Raw genomic sequence first — 19,916 nt, forward strand, 5'->3', positions numbered from 1 at the left:
GCTGCTTGACACTGTCATGCTGATTAAATATCTGGGCATAACATAATGAAATGATATGAAATGGTCAGAAGCAGTTCAGAGTTGTGCTGCCAGATTTGTTATCATTAGGTTTGATCAACATACAAGCTTTACGTAAATACTCCATGAACTCAAATGGGAATCCTTGGATGGAAGATGACATTTTCACTGTAGGGGTGTTGATGTTCACTACAGGAGGTAAGCAGCTTGAGGATACTGGAAACATTTATTTATTTCCCGGTGGTTTATAACAGTAGACTCATACCTATGTGAGGTAGGGTTGGGGACTTCAAATCCACAGATCATAGTGCACAATGGGCAGAGGAGAGATAGCCTGCAGTTGCTACACCCGGTTCAGCACAACAAAGAGGTGACCCAGTGATGTTTCCATTCCTAGGCAGCCATTTGTCCTGCTTCAGCTGTGGGATGAGGTGGCTCAGCTGTAGGAGAGGCTGACTGGTTGACGGCTATGGCCTGTGGCAACAAAGGCGTCAGAATATGGAACCTGGTCCTGCAACTGTCTGCAGCTCGTGGTCTAGTGGCCAGTGTTGCTGCCTGTGGATCACGGGGTCCCGGGTTCGATTCCCTGCCGTGTTGGGAATTTTCTCTGCCCAGGGGCTGGTTGTGTGTGTTGTCCTCACCATTTTATCATTATCATCATCATTCGTGACAGTGGCTTGATTGGACTTTGTAAAAATTTGACTGTGTAACAATTGGGACTTTGTACGGGTGCTGATGACCACACAGTTGAATGCCCCACAAACCAAACATCATCATAATCATCATCATCATCATCATCATCATCATCAGGTTCTGTATCTGCATGGTGGCATCTGGCATGGGGAATGTCTCATTGACTGGAAGGATTTCAGTTAAGGATTTCAGCTAGGCCCTGAGCCTATCAGTGCTAGGGCTGGATCCCAGGCAGTGCAATCAATATAACAGCTGGGCGACGGTGGCCTTATGGCAGGAGCCGATACTACTGCAAACACCAACTCATTGACCTGCCAATTCAATGGCCAAATGGCCACTATTTATATGTGCCAGAGGAAGATTCTCAAGTGGCTGCCACAGATGTTGTGTACAGTGTATGCCAAAGTGTTCCAGCTTATGATAACTTGGTCAGTCATCAACTGCATAGGTATCCGTGGCTCCTATGTGGACGGTGTGGAGTAACAGGGAGCCAGTGGTTTGTGATAAATAGTACACTTTCAGGAACAAGCTCTCACCTTTGGCTCATGCTGGTACATTGTGAAACACTATTGAGAAAGTTTAAGAAATGGCACCTGTGACTGACTGCAGAATGAGTCCCCTGCTGCCAGCTTACAACTTGTGTGAGGACAGTGCACAACATAATCGAAATTTTGACTCAAACAGAAACACATGGATAGTGGTTTTCCCTCTGTCTCGTTTGTGAGTGGAAGGGGAAAGAAAATGACTAGCAGTGGTACAAGATAGCCTCCACCATGCACTATGTATTGGCTTGCAGAGTACATATGGAGATGTAGATGCAGAGGGAAACTTGCAGAAGGTTTGTAAAGAGGGGTTGCTCAGTCAGAATCTGGGATGCAATACCCACTTGTAGAGAGGAGAAGTGGAGACAAAGATGAAGGTGGAAGCATCACAGAAAGTAGATGGTGAAAGATTACATCACAGTGCCAGCCAGTTTGTCAACAGAAGATAGACACATAAGGAGAAAAGTAAAGGCAGAATACTGCAGTGGAATGAACAGTGCAACAGATAACTAGGTAGGAAGCAGATAAGAAGATGGGAAACACCAATGACAGAGAGAGGTACAGAATGATGAAGATAGGTAAGTAAAAGTGAAATACATTAAATAATCACGTAAATAAAAAATGTGCTGGTGGAGGAAAAGGACAGTTGATAATGGAAGGTGAGTCCAGGAGGGGTGGCAGGATGTGAGTATGTGTCAAAGAGCAAGTTCATGTCTGCTGAGTTGAGGTAAAATAGAGTGAGCTTGGAGGATCCAGATAGCCCAAGTGGTGTAGCAGCAACAGCAGCAGTAGCAGGCAGTCAGGTCCCTGTACAGTAGACTGCTCTGGTGCTGACCTTGGGCGCTGGTGAATGTCCATCAACTCCCTTGCGGGCAGGCACAGCTAGTATAGGCTGCCCACTATGTAGCCCCATGGCACGCATTCTCTGCATGCATGAACCACAAGTGTGAGGTCATGGTAGTAAGGTCAGGTATACTACCTTACTGTTAACATGTCAGCTGTTTGCTGCCACCCCTGCCCACCATTGCCTGTTGGTGCACTCGAGCTGGAATGAGCTAGTGTTGAACCTGCTCTGAAAATGGCTACTGGTTGTCCCATTTGTGCTTTCAACCAGTTTGGTGGTGGTCGTGCCAATGTAAAGAACTGTACAGTGAATGCACATTAGTCAGTAAACTTTTAAATTTGTCTAAATGATGTAGAATTTTATTGACAGTACTTGCCTTCTGATGATAAATACTGACCAGTCATTGTGTCTATATCCTAAGATAATTGAGTTAATAACACAGTATAATTTGCCTATAGCCCTTGTACCTGTTAGTAATTGATGCACTTCTTAAAATGTAGCCCTTGTACCTGTTAGTAATTGATGCACTTCTTAAAATGTTAACTAAGCATGTCCTTCTTTATTGGAATGCAGTTTAAGAAGTATTAACTGTGCAGTTTTTTAAACATTGAAATCCTTAAATTAAAAGGACTTTAAAATTATCACATAATAGATAAAATCAACCCATTTCTAGAATCAGGAAATTTAATACTGTAAAGACTAAGTGTGTAAAACAGTTCATCTTAGTTTAGCATAAAAAATGAACTCCAGTCGAGCTGAACTGTGAAATTTTCGTTCTGTAAACATTAATCTCAGATTATTTTGCTGTTAACTTGCTTTTACTTTGACTAATAAAATTTCATGAATCGAGTGGAATTTGATTGCAGTTGTCAGTTCACAATGTAGACACACTACAAAAGAACGGACCTGTTTGATGCAGTACAAGTGACAGTGAAGTAAATAACACAGAAATTGTTACTTATGTTTCACAGACACTTTATAGCAGAGTAAGAAAGGTTAATTCCAGCTATTTGTAGTGAACAGAAAAGTATACAGAGTTCAACAGCAGCAAATAATGACTGAATGTATCTTACAAAAATGCCTCTATGCTTCAATTACAGCAGTTAAACAATTTGCCATTAAAATTTTAGCTATTGAATATTTTATTTAACTGCTAAAAATGCTTGTGCACCAACAGACAGAAATAATAAGTGCATATATGTAAGTCAGGTAAGTTATCATTATTTGCTAATACAAGAGTTAAGTTGTGTGTTGGTGGCACTGTGGTTACATGCTGGGTATATCAAATCTACCAACCACCAGCAGTCCCTCCACTTTGACAGCTGCCACCCATTCCATACTAAGAAGTCCCTTCCACACAGTCTAGCTACACATGACCATCCAATCCAGTGATGAGCAGTCCATTTCCAAATATACCAAGGGTCTCACTGAGGCCTGCACAGCCCACAATTAGCCTCCCAACCTTGTACAGAAACAAATCTCCTATGCCTTGTCTCCCCAGTCACCTACTACCTTCCACATTCTCACTGTCCAGTCACAATGGAGCACTCATTACCATCCAGAACTGGAGCAACTGAATCACTTTCTCCACTAGGTTTTCAGCTACCCCTTATTGTACCCTGGAATGACAAATGTCCTACCTACTGTCCTTTCCACACCTCCCACAGTCCACCAAACCTACACAATATCCTCATCCATCCCTGCTTCACCCATACTTCCAACCCCTAGCCTCATGGCTCATTTCCCTGCAGTAGACCTAGATGCAAGATCTGTCCCATACATCCTCCCACTACCAAATATTCCAGCTCAGTCACAAGCTTTACCTATCCCATCACAAGCAGAGATACCTGTGAAACCAGTCATGTGGTCTACAAACTTAAGTTGCAACCACTGTGCTGCTTTCCATGTGGGCACGACAACCAACAAGCTAAATTACAATGAAATGAAATGAACACCCTTAGCTGCTTATAGGCGTTGAAATACGTCAAAGAACAGATACCATCTTAGTATATAACCAACAAGTTGTCTGTCCACAATAATGGCCACTGACAAACTGTGATCAAGAGACAGCTGGACCACCCAGTTTCTGAAAATACTGCCCAACACAATGTGCTTCATTTTGTGGTGGTGTTCGTAGCGACAAGCAATTCGCTGTAGAAACGGCTTACGAAGTCACCGCCACACTTTTAATAGCGGGCCGACCGGTCCGCTGGAACAGTGAACAGAAAGATGAAAATCCAAACACTCTGATTAAATAAAAGTCGGTACTTATCTTTATTAACGAAGATACAGAAACACAGTAGTGAACTCGGTGTCTACAGAAATCTGTCTAGTTCGAGTCGAAGCGGCTAGGTCAGCGTCGGCTGACGACAAACAACAACTCTGCTGCGATGAACACACAACTGACTAGCAAGCACACAATTCGGTGGCGAGTATACAACTGAGCGGCGAATACAGAACTGTCCTAGCGCTTGCGACTCCAGCGCTTAAGAAACCAGAAGCCAGCGGTGGCGCGCGCAGACTTGCGGCAATTTGCTGTCTCGCTGGCGCTGCTTATGCGGACGGCGTCTGGACTTTGATGCTGCCAACCTTTTGGCAGCGGGCTCGGGTGGCATTACTGGCTAGGATATAACACTTCACTTCAGTGACTGCTTCACAGTCTGCACCTCTGGACCCTTCCCACCTATATCAGCTTTTTTTAACTGCAGTGTATCCTACATACTAGAAAAGATTAATATGATTTTAGTAAACTGCAGGAGCATCCAAGGAAAGATCCCAGAATTAGTATTGCTTACTGAAGGTTATACTGCACAGATAGTATTAGGATCAGAAAGCTGGATGAAGCCAGACGTCAGTGACAATGAAAGCCTAAGATCAGACTGGATATTTATCATAGGGATAGGTAAGTTGCCAATGGTGGCAGTATGTTTATTGCAGTAAAAATTCAATAAAATCTAGCAAGGTTATCACAGATTCCAAATGAGAATTAACCTGGGTGAAACTGAGTACCAAAGAACGGTCAAAAATGGTTATTGAATACTTTTATAGACCACCTGGGTCAGGGTCTGTAGTTGTAGAGCACTTCAGACATAACTTGCAGAGTATCATTAGTAATTTTTTGATCATGACGTTGTGATAGGGAATGACTTCAACTTGCCAGGTATAGATTGGGAGAGTTATGCCGTCAAAACTGGTGCCAGGGACAGGAAATCCTGTGGCATTGTTCTGGATGTCTTGTCCAAAAATTACCTTGAGCAGATAGTTAGAGAACCAACTTATGAGGGTAATGTCTTAGACCTCCTGGCAACAAACAGACCTGAACTTATCAAATCAGTTAACGTAGAGGAAGGTATTAGTGATCATAAGGCTGTGACAGCATCTGTGATGATGGGTCCTACAAGGAATATTAAGAAAGTAAGAAGATATATTTGCTCAGCAAGAATGACTGGATACAAATTTCAGATCTCAGAAGTCAGCATCAAATATTCAGTGATGGGGATGAAGATGTGGAGAAATGAAAAAAATTCAAAGGCATCGTTCAATATTCCCTAGACAAGTATGTTCCAAGTAAGGTTTTAAGGGATGGGAATGATCCACCATGGTTTAATGGCTGTGTTACAGAAGCACTATGTAAACAAAGAGCACTTTATCTCAGAGAAGTGTTCAATGATTTTGAAAGTAAGACATTGTCAGCTGACTTGAATAAAAACCCTAAGAGATTTTGGTCATATGTAAAATCAGTAAGTCAGTCAAAATCACCTAATCATTCTCTCAGTGACCACACTGGCACCGAAACAGAAGATAACAGACAGTAGGCAGAAATTCTGAATTTAATCTTTCGAAGTTGTTTCACTGTGGAAGATGGTAACACTGTCCCTCTTTTCAAGTGTCATACATACATCGAAATGGCAGGTATTGAGATAATCAATTGCGGAACTGAAAAGCAGGTACAATCGCTTAGTAGCAGAAAGGCTTCAGGAACAGATGAGATACCTATAATATTGTATAAAGATTTATCAAAAGAACTTGCTCCCCTTATAGCAGTAATTTGTTGTAGATCGCTTGAGCAATGAAAGGTACCTAACGACTGGAAAAGGGCACAGGTCATTCCTCTTTTTAAGAAAGGCTGTAAGACAGATGCACACAATTATAGACCTATATCATTGATGTCAGTCTATTGTAGAATTATGGAACATGTTTTATGCTCAAGAAGTATGACATTCTTGGAAAATAAACATCTCCTCTATAAAAGTCAACATGGATTCCACAAACAGAGATCCTGCAAAACTCAGCTCACTCTGTTCCTCCATGAGATCAACAGTGCAGTGGGCAAGGCTCTCAGGTCAATGTCATGTTCCTTGATTTCAGTATGGCATTTGACACCATCCCACACTCCCGTTCAATGAAAAAAAAAAAAAAAAGAGCTTACGGAGTATTGGAGCAGGCCTGTGATTGGATTCACTGATAGAACTCACTCTTAACAGAACTAAATCAACAGATGTAAAGGTAATATCTGGAGTACCACAGGGAAGTGTGATAGGCCCATTGCTGTTTACAATATATATAAATGATCTAGTAGAAAGTGTCGGGTGCTCTTTAAGGCTATTCGCAGATGATGCTGCTGTTTATACCAAAGTAGCAATGCCAGAAGGTAGTAAGAATTTGCAGAACGACCTGCACAGAATTGATGAATGGTGCAGACTCTGGCAGTTGACCCTAAATGTAAATAAATGTAATATATTGCACATACATAGGAAAAGAAATTCACTACTGTACAGCTACACTACTAATGACAAACAGCTGTAGACAGCGTCTGCCTTAAAATATATAGGTGCAACTATCCAGAGCGACCGTAAGTGGAAAGACCATATAAAACAGATAGTGGGAAAAGCAGACAGTATTGTTCATCTATCTGGGATCCCTATCAGGTAGGACTGATAGAAGAGATAGAGAAGATCCAACAAAGAGCAGCACAATTCACCATGGGATCATTTAGCTGGCGATAGAACGTTACACAGATGCTAAACAAACTCCACTGGCAGACGTTACAAGAGGGCCAGTGTGCATCACAGAGAGATTTACTATTAAAATTTAAGTGCAGCACTTTTCAGGAAGAGTCAGACAACATATTACCATTCCCCACTCCCAATACATCTCGTGTTTTGACTATGAGCAGAAAATTTGAGAAATTAGAGCCAATACAGAGGCTTACCGACAACCTTCCCATGCACTATTCGCGAGAGGAATAGGGTTGGAGGGATCAGATAGTGGTACCGAAAGTAACCTCCACCACACACCATTAGCTGGCTTGCGGATTATGATGTAGATATCCTAAATTCACGTAGCCCCCTGGTCTCAGCCTTCTCTATTCTCTGTCTTTCACCCATGTGTTCACTCCCTACTCCCACTCCAGCACTACACGGCCTTCTATTCCACCAACACACCAATTAGTCTTTTTCCCCTACTGTATTTCACTTTGTTTCCATGCCTGTCCCCTCTCCTCAAACTTCCTGACTTCACCTAGTAGCCTTATCATGTTCCAACCACATCCATGCATTCTCCCACATGCAACAGTGCACCCCACCCATCCCAGCCTCTTCTACTTACCATGACCACCACACACAGATTGCTTCTCCCATCAGGTGCAGTTGCTCACAGTACAGCCTCAGTGCCCAGAGAGAGTGGTCATGTGTTTGCCCGCAAGCTCGAATGTGTAGCACTTTTTCTGTTGTGACTGTGTGTGACTCAATATCTCCTCTGTGTGGATGTGCAGCAATGTGTCCTTTTCACAGTAGTGTCTTATTGATTATAAAGATAATTATGATAAAACTAAGCTTCAAAATCACATCATCTGAAAATGCTTCTTGCCATTACCAAGATAGTGGAGCACTGTGGGTGGTGGCAGCATACAGTGTCATAGTGATTTACATGCTATGGATCATATTGTATCTTTTCATTTACTTTACACATATCTGACTATATCAATGTTTTTTGGCTGTGGAGAAGTTTCCTCAAGAGATCAGATAACATTTGTTCAGTTTTTCCTCCCTCCTCATTTACAACAAAAAAATTTCTGCAATTTGCAGTTAATATCTATGGTCAAAGTGCAATAATTGTGTTGTTAGTTGATTTAGCATTGTTCCCCAGTGTGTTATACGCTAATTTAGCTAAACTCTGAACCTCAGCCATTCATCAGAATTCAAGTGGAGTGAATTTGTGAACCAGGTACATTTCGTGAGGTAAGGTCAAAACTGATCTCTAGTCAGCATTTTTCCTATAAGCCTCTAAATTTTCATATCTTAATGGAACTGCAGACAGTAATTGATCTTGGATGTTTGTGAGAGCTTTTGTCAGCCCAATGGTTGATTTGAACATTGCAGCACTTCACTAGACATAGTCATCTTGGAGGTGAGTGCCCATACCTTCCTCAACCTTTCAACTAAGTTACTCAGGCAATCATAAGGGACCTACAATTTAACATGGACCCCATACTGACGTGACAGTTTAGACTTGATAAAATAACTGAAAGAGGCAAAAGAAGTGGTAAATGACAGAAAAAGAAGTCCTGGCCAACTGAGGAATGAACTCCACATCTTTGGTTTGCAGTCTGACATTTAACCACTCAGCCACAACATTAAGGAGCTACACAAGTGAGGTTACCAGATTTTTTTTAGCAATCAGCAATTTTTTCAGCAATTTTTTCAGCAAACTATATAAAGTGGAAAATTTAATACAAAAAATTGCTAAAATTTCAAAGTGACAGGCTACTTAACTGCAAGAAGCACAATTCTAACAATTGCTGAAAGAAGCACATAACATAGCAAACAATGTTCCTGTACTTTCTTCAACGAGGAAAAAGGAATTGGAGTCTCCACCCCCACCACCCTCCCTCACCCCCTCCTCACTCACACACACACGCACACACACACACACACACACACACACACACACATACACACACACACACACACACACACACACATTTTTCTTATCAAGCTCCTCTAACATATACCTCTTTCCTTCCTGAAGAAGGAACATATATTTCGGAAAGCTTGGAGTATTGTCTTTCTACCTATAGTATTTCCTGCGGCAGCACTGAGAGTCGCACATCCTGCGGTTAACTACTGTCAAGCTGTCCTCTCTCTTTGTAACCTCCTGTAGTTGCCTTTGTGTGAAAATCTCTCACTGTCTTGTGCTGTAAACTTCCATAATGAATTGTTATGGGTGCTGTACACAGATTTAGAAATTCATGGTACAGGATATTCCAAAAGTAACACAACCTTATGGGAAACTGAGTTTCAAAAATTGTAACTCACATAATTGTATATGATATTACATGTTCTTAAACGTGCATTGTAAGAGTTGTTGAGAAATTGCAGCAACGTGTCACTGAACTTTTTTCTGTGTTTGGGAAATTTTTTTTTTTTTTTTCCGTAGCCTTACTATTGTCTTGCCAAAATATGATGATGTTTTTGTAAGTGATGTTGCACACCAAACATCATCATTTTGGGTGTGCAAAGATATCTCTAGCACTCAGTGAGTGAATTTGGTGCATTCACACATCTGTCAAGGTGAAACTGCTCCTGATCAGGTCACAACCAATCCATGAGGATCTTGCCTATTTATGTTAGAGATGACATCAAACACAGACAGAGAGATACAGTTTTTTCCACAGTCTTCAAATAACAGCTTGTAGACAGTAAGAATTCTTCAGTTAAAACTTGTTAGTTGCTAGCCAATGCTTGATAAGTGAAGCTACTTTCTGAAGTTTTGTCTCAGACTGCAGGAGACATCTTCAGAGGTAAAACAGCAACTGCTCTCAGGGCTCCAGCACATGTAGAGCTGCATAAAGGTACCACTGTTTGTCAAGTGATGGAGACTGTGTGATTGTCTCTGGCTGTTGCCATTGTGCTCAGTTAAAATAATCAATCATCGTTCTGTTGATGTGAAAGTCATCATCCACATTTTATTTCATTTAACACCTTCTTTTCTGTGAAAATTATTGAAGTGTTTGAGCTATTCTCTGTGGCCACTCTATGCTTTGCACATTACAATGTATTTTCTTCTCTAAAATGCTCATCTTACTAAATTTTATGTATTTATACATATTAAAAAATCCTGCAGGATGAGCATTTTAGTGAAGAGAAAGCATTGGCATGTGTGCTTATATAGAGCAGCCATAACAATTCACAAACACTATAATAATTTAACAGAAATGAAAATGCCGTTAAGTAGAAAAATATGGCTCCCAACTCTGTCCCCACAGAATGACTGTTGACTTCTTTTAATCAAGAACAGTGGCACCAGCTAGAAATAACCATGCAATAAGTATCACATGACAAATATCAGTACCTTCTAATGGCTCCACAAATACAGAGCCCATCAAACCCTCTATTGAATGTGGCCTCTCAGACTGGAAGTTTTAACTGAAGTGAACACCATCCTTGAAAGCTTAAATCATATAGTTCAGTAAAAATTCTGTATGGACACAACCTTAATTTGTTGCACCACGCGGTGTGGGTGTGCCAGTGGTGATCAGACAGGCAGGAAGGAATTGTACAAACTTTGCACAAGTCAGAGGATGTGTAGCTAGCAAGTCAAACAAGTACCGCTGGTGCTTTCAGTTGAAAGATTTTGGTAGCATCTGCAATACAGGGTGAAAAGTATTTAAACCAACAAACTCTGGGAGGTTGTAGGGGACAACAAAACAAATATTTTTCCCTAATGTCATTTTTTCCTATGAGGAGTTTTTAACCCTTTAGAGGAAGATTCCTCTGACAGCAAATTAATTAAACCAACAAACACTTTTCCATTTTTTGTGATCAAGAGACAACACATTAACACAACCCAATTTCAATTACAGTAGATTTTCAAAAAGCCTCCATTGACACGTATACAAAGGTTACACCATCGGATCGTGTTCCGTCTGACACGGGCAAAAAGCACAGGAGTATCCTGAATTGTTCCTGCTGCTGCTACTATCCGAGCAACCAGATCCTCTTCTGATGCAACAGGAGTTGCGTAAACAATGTTGCGCATCTCTCCCCACACAAAAAAGTCCAGAGGGGACAAATCTGGGGATCGAGCTGGCCGCAGTACAGGAGCACCTCTGCCAATCCACGTTTCTGGGAACCGTTGGTCCAGGAATCGATGCACACGACGACTGAAATGTGCCGGCGCACCGTCATGTTGGAACCACATGCATTGTCTTGTAGGGAGCGGGGTGTCTTCCAGCAATTCTGGCAATGTTCTGGTGAGAAAAATTGTAATTGTGCCTGCTATTTAATGGCCTAGGTAGCAGATACTGCCCAATTAAACAGCCCCCAACAACACTGACCCACACATTAATGAAGATGAGTGCTAATAACTGTGGCACGTGGTTTATCCTCACCCCAAACATGCGAATTGTGCATGTTGAAGACTCCATCACGCCCGAATGTTGCTTCATCTTTAAACAACACAGAGGACAGAAATGTAGGATGCATTTCACACTGTTCCAGGTACCACTGCTTAAACTGTGCTCTGGGTGGATAATCAACTGGTTCCAGGTTGTGGACACGCTGTAAGTGAAATGGACATAACAATTGCTCTCGAAGGACTGTTCTTACATTCGTCTGATTTGTCCCCATGTTACGTTCAATTGCACGAGTGCTGATTGAAGGATTCCGCTCCACATGTTGCACGACAGCTTCCTCAAATTGCAACATTCTTACCGTGCGATGGCATCCCTGTCCAGGTAATCTGCTAAATGACCCGGTCTCGCACAGATGTTGGTACCCAGCAGCAAAGGTTGTATAGTATGATGCGGGATACAGCAATTAGGATATTGTTGATAAACCCACTGTCCAGCTTGTCCATTGTGATGCGCTACGTAGTATGCACCAACTATATCAGTGTATCACTCCATTAGTAAACAGAGACAATGCACTACTACACTGGTGGATAGCAGTTGTCTACAACTGAAGAGCGTAATATGCCCTCTACCAACCGAAGATCATAATATGGCCTCTAACATCTGAAGAGTGTAATACGGCCTTCAATGGTTTAAATAATCCTCATAGGAAAAAATGACATTAGGGAAAAATATTTGTTTTGATGTCCCCGACAACCTCCCAGAGTTTGTCGGCTTAAATACTGATGTGTTGGCAAATGTGCCAACACCTTGTAGATAGAGGAGGCCGAAATGCACGCTATCTAACGCAGACGGGCGTGAATTCTGGAACAGGATAAGTAGTGAATTCTAATAAGAAAAGTATGCAGCTCCTCGAATACTTAACTTTTAATTATCCTTGTTGGTTTACAGCGTTCTGGATGAGACATTTCATATGATAACTATCAAACTATGTAAGGCTAATGGCGCCTTGCTAGGTCGTAGCCATTGACTTAGCTGAAGGCTATTCTAACTATCTGCTCGGCTAATGAGCGATGCTTCGTCCGTGTAGTCGCTAGCAATGTCGTCCGTACAACTGGGGCGAGTGCTATTCCGTCTCTCGATACCTGCCTTGTGGTGGCGCTCGGTCTGTGATCACACAGTGGTGACATGCGGGTCCTACATGTACTAAATGGACCGCGGCCGATTTAAGCTACCACCTAGCAAGTGTGGTGTCTGGCGGTGACACCACAAATACTTTTCACCCTGTATAATGCATACTCCAGGAATAGTTGTGTATGACAGCAAGCTAGTTTGGTGTTTTCTTACCATATTTTTCTGTGGACACATTCCAAGTCTTATTATAACAGGACCAACCAGTGCACTGGATCACAATGGATGTAATCTGTAATGCATATCTTCTTCAGTTGAGTGAGGATCATATCTGTGACTAAAGGGGAATGCGTTTCAGTAAGGTTTGTCACTTTTTGAACACCCAGTACACTGTTAGGAGCTGGGCCTCTGGTCTGTTGTTTACTGTACACTTCATATTTGTCCTCTCAGGTTGCTCATTTGGTATCAAATGATTATGATTTTAAATTTCAGGCTCATTCGTTTCTGCAATGATAGTGATTATACTGGTCATGCAGTTCTGTATCAGAACGTACGTCATGGAAAAAGAGCAGTGGAAGCCTTCACATGCCAACGAATTTGTGCGACACTTCATCATTGGCGTTACAGTGCTGGTAGTCGCTGTGCCTGAAGGTCTGCCACTGGCTGTAACTCTGGCTCTGGCTTATTCAGTTAAGGTATGGAACAGCCCCGTATTCTCTTCTGGTGTGCAAATCATGCACGAGGGTCATTCTGAAACTAGTACCTCCTATTTTTTGATCAAATATTTGAGTGGAGCTAAAATGAGTCCCTTTATAAATTACACGATGGATTTTTGTTGGAATTTTCATTGCCAGAGGAAGAGTTGGTTAATGTAGAAATTGGCTATCAGATTGACCAAAATGAGGTCTAGTTTTGAAAATTAATTTCCTTAAGTAACAGGATATTTAAGAAAAAATTAATTGCTGATTTGAGGGAAAATTACACAATGGGTTTTTGGCTGAATTCTCATAGCCAGTGAGAAATGTTCAGATGGACTATCAAACTGACACACATGAGATCCAGTTTTTAACTTAGAATAGTAAAGAATACTACAGGATGTTTGTTTGGTGGATTATGTAAACCATACAGTCTGCTGTTGTGTGACCGTGACATATTTCTATCATACCCACCTGAAAATGTAAATAATTTTCAACACATTTTGAGTGCCAGAAATTATTCAACAGAGAGAATTCTTGAAATAGAATAGAGAATGCACATTCTCAGTCAGCCTTCATTTGCTGCCCATGATTTTGAGCATCATTCAAGGATGTGCCAGATGTTTCTCTAATCTATTTTATTTCATATATTTGGACAGATCATTTCAGAAAACAATTGATAAGTGTTTGAGCCACCCCAGTCAACCCTGCTCGTATGTCACCCCTCATAATGAATGGTATCTCAGTTGACTTGTCTGTGATGATTGGTAGATTAAGGCAGAGGAATCTAGTACACTGCTGAGTGTCAGCCATAATGCTTCAGATGAGAGGCTATGCGACCTCAGTTATCGTAATATGTGTGCAAGATGAGTCCTGCAGATGCTTACAGGGCCAAAAAAATTCATTGAATGGATATTTTTCAGGACTGTTGGATTAATCCAATATTAAAATGACAATTTTCAGAATGAGAGATGGGATACAGTGATACTACAGCTAGCCCAGATCCAAGTGAAAGTCCAAAAGTGCTGATATGTGGAATTGTATGACAATAAAGTTTGAGACAGTCATCTGCAGGCAAAATGCTGTGTGCAGTCTCCTGGAAGAGGTGAGGTGTAGGTCTTTTGGTTGTCTCAAAGCCTTGAGAAGTTGTCAAATGAGAACACTATGAGACAATACTAATTAGGCTGAAAACTGAATTTCCAGATTCATGCCAGAGATGGAGGTAAACATCCCCTGGCCACACAATAATGCTAGACCCCCCAACAGTTTTGTGATGATCCATTTTGTTGCCAGATTTTGTAGGGCTGTTCTAACATATCTATCTGTTTGGGTCTGTGAAAGGCAGATTATGTGGCCAATAAGTTTCAGAAACAAATGCTCTCATCAAAGCTGTAAGACAGTGGTTAACTTCAAGTATCTGTTTGGGTCTGTGAAAGCCAGATTATGTGGACAACATGTTTCAGACTCAGATGCTCCCATCAAAGCTGTAAGGCAGTGGTTAACTTCAACTGGGTCACATTTTTATAAGTGCAGCATGCAGGTTCTTGTTCACCATTATCAAATGTGTGTGGCAAGTGGTTGTGACTGTGTGGTAAAATTGCATTATGTGGCTGATGTGCTATGTGACTACATTATTGTTTGTTGTAGTTTTCATAAAAATAAATGGGAATATTAGCTTTGGAATGATCCTCGTACCTCATAATTTAAATGTTACATTTGAAAGGCAAAATTCTGTGAGGATTGGAGTTGAAATAAAAATGACAAGTATTTGATTTTCAGTGAGTTTCTTCTCATTTCTGGATTTTCAAAAACAACTACCTTGTAATACACATCAAAATAAGACTATTACTTGCTTAATTTATTTCTGCAATTACTGCAGCTTCATTCTTCAACATGTTGGTATTAATTTAGTGATTTATTGTTCTTCTATCACACATCACTTAAAATACTTTCTTTATTTCTGAATGTCAGTTAACCTTTATTACATGTATATGAGTACAGACACATGATATTGTAACTTACCTGATGTGGCAATTAAACTTCAGTTGACTCATAATCTGCTCTCTTGAATCACTCCCCTGCTTGGTTTAATTGACATTTATTAAAGACTATGCACTTTACTGCAGCACATTGTTATCAGTTCATTCATATTTATTACAACACAATTTTATTTCTATGATGATGAGTTTTTAATAGTCTGGAGCCATAATATTTAAACCAGATCATATAAGCAACACTAACAGTTTCACATTTCATCGCTGGCAGATTACATCAAAGGTATGTGAATATGTTACATGATACCTCTCCCACATGCTGATTCATCAATACATGTTATTGATGTAATGTTTGATACCTGTAGACCAACTTCATATTGCTCCAAAATCACAACTGTCCTGCAAGGAAGTATACATTTCATCCACTAATTGCAGACTCACTGATGACAACACAGAGATTTTAATATGTTAATGGCTAAACTAGAACTTACAACATGCTGTGTACTGTTTGATAACTAATGTGGGATTGCCTCGAACATTGTCCTGCACACTTATTTTCAAACGAACATAAGAATAAAAATCAAAATTTGATGTTGCACAGTAATTAATAACATGCAAGAGAACAAAACCTGAGAACAAGAATTACAGTAAGCAAAAGAACAACTTGGTTTAACTATGACCTGCATTATGAGAGAAAACACAAAATTACAGGTTTCTACCTTTGCAGGGATTTCCAGTGCCTGTCAAAAGTTGATAAAAAAGAAAATTTTCCAAGTTGAGTGATTAATAAAATAACAAATTCTTCTGATAGAAGTGGTAGTTTTTGGAATCAGAAAAATCCAGACTACAAAACTATTGTACTGAATTTTGCAAATACAGTAGAACCACTTTTGTAGATTTTTGAAGGGGCATGCTAAAACAAATGAACAAATGAGATTAACAGTAGATTGAAACTTTGTAGTGTTAATATTAGTGTATTAATTATTAATATATTATTTATATTAATATAAGTATTAACATAAAATACATGTAAACAGGAGATACATACACTTTACAGTAGGTTTTTTTTTTGGGGGGGGGGGGGGGGGGGGGGATGGCAACAGTGCAGTGTTGTGATCAAGTGTTCATATGCAGTTACTGAGTTATTGTGCACATCTTGTCATCAGTGTTTCTCAATTTTATCTAAGCTTGTGGTACTCCGAATGGAGTGCTTCTGACAGGCTGGGAGAGTCCTCAGATTCACTATCTCATTCTTCGGATTCCTAAGAACCACTTTTCTTTTTCCTCAGCTAATAGTGGCACAATTTCTTTAATTATTTCATCATCATTTTGCACACAACACATGGCAGTATCTGCATTACAATCAACACAATCATCAAAATAAATGCCATTTGAAATTTGCGCCCAGTCATTGTCTTCTGGTTCATCAGAATCTATTTTCACTCAACGTATCCTGCACCTGCTCACATGACTGTCAACATTGTGTACCACTGCTGTGTTGCGATTGTTGCTCCATGGTATATGTTCCCCCTCCTTGTCTCTGAAACCAACTGCCACAATGTCACAAACAACAGTCTCACCATGTGTACTGTGACTACAGTCTGCAGTAATCATTATGAGTTTACATGTACACAGAAAACTGACAATCCCTGGCCACAGCCCATACAAAACATTTTGTGATGATTTCTTGATCTTTATATTGTGTGTGTATGACAAAAATGATTGTTGGGGAGGAAAACTAATAGCATAAAAACAGGAAAGCGTGTAAACAGAAATTGTGAAAGTAAGGTAATTTTGATTACAAAATGAAAAAGTGCACAATATGTGTGTCCAGTTTCTTGAGCACTGAGGTGGCTAATAATAATGCAGTTAATTAGAACACTATGAATAAGTAATACTTTCTTAATTACAACAAAATTTATCTTTATTCGCCAGTCTCGGCTGTAGCTATGAAACTGCACACATGGACTTGCAGTTCAGAACATACTAAATGAGCCACAATTTCTGAGTGGCAAATTGTTACAGGTTCAGAATGGTCATACTGTGGCTTCACTACAGTCGCTAGAAAACACTGGTTCGTAAACACTTGTTGATACACTTCTGATAGCATTGGTGTGTAGGAGGATGGAAGTCTCTCCACACCCTGACGGTTGACACTGGCTGGGTCATGGCGAGCAGGTAGCACAATGATGTTACTCCAACAGGAACTTCCTGGAAGTAAGCAGGATTTGACCTTAAACAGAACTGCTCTCCTGGCCTCTGGAGAGGCATGGCTTCTTTCTAGCATCTCATTGGCACATCTTGATACCACTTTGCTGTGCAGTATCTCTGCAGTGGTCAATATTTTTTGTCCCACTCTTGATACTTGATGATTCCACAGGCCTCTCCTCGCAAACATCCACCCCAGAGTCAGATGTGGAGATGGGGGGCAGGACAGACCACCTGTGCAACTGTGGAAGTAGGTGCTGAGATGTCAGTCAGCACCAAGAATCCACCAACATTGTTGTATCCATCCTGTATGTGGCTGGAAACACTGACCGGGGAACCAAACACAGGATGCACATCAGCGGCCATAGGTGCAGAGGCAGACGATGTGACAGGCAGGCCACTGGAGGCAATGTCTGGGCCCTCCAGGATGTTGGGCTGGGCGACCGGGCATGACTTTATGCTGGCTGTGGCACATCTTATATCTTTGGCTTCCCTCTGACAACCATGCCTCCATCCTTGCTACCCTCCCTGTTTTCCTTTCCCTGTTGCTTCATAACCTGGGTTGTGAGTAACTGAATCCACTTTCCCTTCTTCCCTTTCTTTCCCCTCTCTCCTCCCTGATGAAGGAACATTTGTTCCGAAAGCTAGGAACGTAAATTTTCAGTTCTGTTTTTTGTGTATCTATCGGCTGTACTGAGCTGAGGTAAGTACTGGCCAGCCCCTCTATCTCTTTGTTAGTATTTGTTTCACATCTTTATATGAGATTTTCCATTAATCATTATCTTACAATGTCACGTGAACCTCATATCCTGGGGCCTTGCCTAAACTACCATGGAACAATAAGTGTACTTGTCACATAATGCATTAAAATTGATTAAAAACTCAGATGAATTAATTTGTAACACATTCTCATGAACTGAGAATTGAGAATCGAAAAAGGTCAAGGCTGCTCATGCCAGAAATATTAATAGACTCACAAGAGCACAACACATAAAATAACACTGTTTTAGTAGTTCCACAGAACATGGCTGGTACACTGGACATCCTAAGCACTGGAATAGGTTATCCATTGTATGCTGACATGAGTAATGTGGTCACTGAAGGTGGGGGCTACCTGACCATTCATATGTAGCATGGCTGAGCAGCTTAACAGAAGCACCAGTATCTATCTGTCAGTTAGGACACTTGTTGAACACATGCAACAGAACATAGAAATTATTGAATTGCCAATTGATAAGTTAAGAGTTATTTCGTGGCAATCTACACCTACATACATACTCTACAAGCCACCATACAGTGAATGGCAGAGGGCATCCTCCTTTACCATTTTGTGGCAATCTACATCTACATACATACTCTACAAGCCACCATACAGTGAATGGCAAAGGGCATCCTCCTTTACCACAAGTAGTTGTTTCCTTTCCTAGTCCACGTACAGATAGATCAGTGGGAAAACGACTGTCTATATGCCTTCGTATGAGCCCTAATTCCTCGTATCTTATCTTTGTGGCCCTTGCACAAAGTGTACGTTGGCAGTTGTAGGATCAGTTTGCAGTCAGCTTCAAATGCTGGTTCTCTAAACTCTTTCAGTAGTGTTCTTCGAAATGAATGTTTTCTTCCCTCCAGGAATTCCCACTTGAGCTTCTGAAGAATATCCTTAACTTTTGCATGTTGATTGAATCTACTGGCAACAAACCTACCTACTCACCTCTGAATTGCTTTGATGTCTTCTTTCGGTCCAACCTGGTGCAGATCCCAAACACTCAGTACTCAAGAATAGGTCACACTAGTGTCTTATATGTAGTCTCCTTTACAGATGAACCACACTTTCCTGAAATTCTCCCAATAAACTGAAGTCGACCATTCACCTTCCCTACCACAATCCTTACATGCTCATTCCATTTCATATCACTTTGCAACATTATGCCCAGATGTTTAAATGACATGTATGTGTCAAGCAGGAAACTGCTGATGCTGTATCCAAACATTGTGGGTTTCTTTTTCCTACTCATCCACATTAACTTATTTATTTATTTTACATTAAGAGCCAGTTGCCATTCATCACACCAACTAAATTTTTTTTCTAGGACATCTTATATCAACCTTCAGTCACTTATCTTCAACATCTTCCTGTACACCACAGCATTATCAGCAAACATCAGCAGATTACTGGCCACCCTGTCTGCCAGATCATTTATGTATATAGAAAATAGCAATGGTCTCATCACATTTCCTGATGTTACCCTGTCTCCAATAAACATTCGCTGTCAAGGACAACATACTGGGTTCTACTACTTCAGAAGTCTTCGAGCCAGTCACATATCTGGGAGTCTATTCCGTATGCATGTACCTCTGTTAACAGTCTGCAATGGGGTCTGTGTCGGCTGCTTTTTGGAAATCTAGAAATGTGGAATCTTACCTGTTGCCCTTCATTCATAT

At 40.8% G+C, this 19,916-nt stretch overlaps 1 protein-coding gene across 1 annotated transcript in view; it reads left to right on the top strand.

Annotated features, from left to right (window-relative positions):
- The window catches only part of LOC124553251 (plasma membrane calcium-transporting ATPase 2-like), a 631,526-nt gene that overhangs the window by 243,661 nt on the left and 367,949 nt on the right, over nt 1-19,916 (top strand). Inside the window, exon 7 of the mRNA XM_047127138.1 lies at nt 13,073-13,275. Coding sequence (XP_046983094.1) covers nt 13,073-13,275 — 203 coding nt within the window. The remainder of the gene's footprint in view (nt 1-13,072; nt 13,276-19,916) is intronic.

Source organism: Schistocerca americana, chromosome 11, assembly GCF_021461395.2.
Source record: "Schistocerca americana isolate TAMUIC-IGC-003095 chromosome 11, iqSchAmer2.1, whole genome shotgun sequence".
NCBI classification, from domain to species: Eukaryota; Metazoa; Arthropoda; class Insecta; order Orthoptera; family Acrididae; genus Schistocerca; species Schistocerca americana.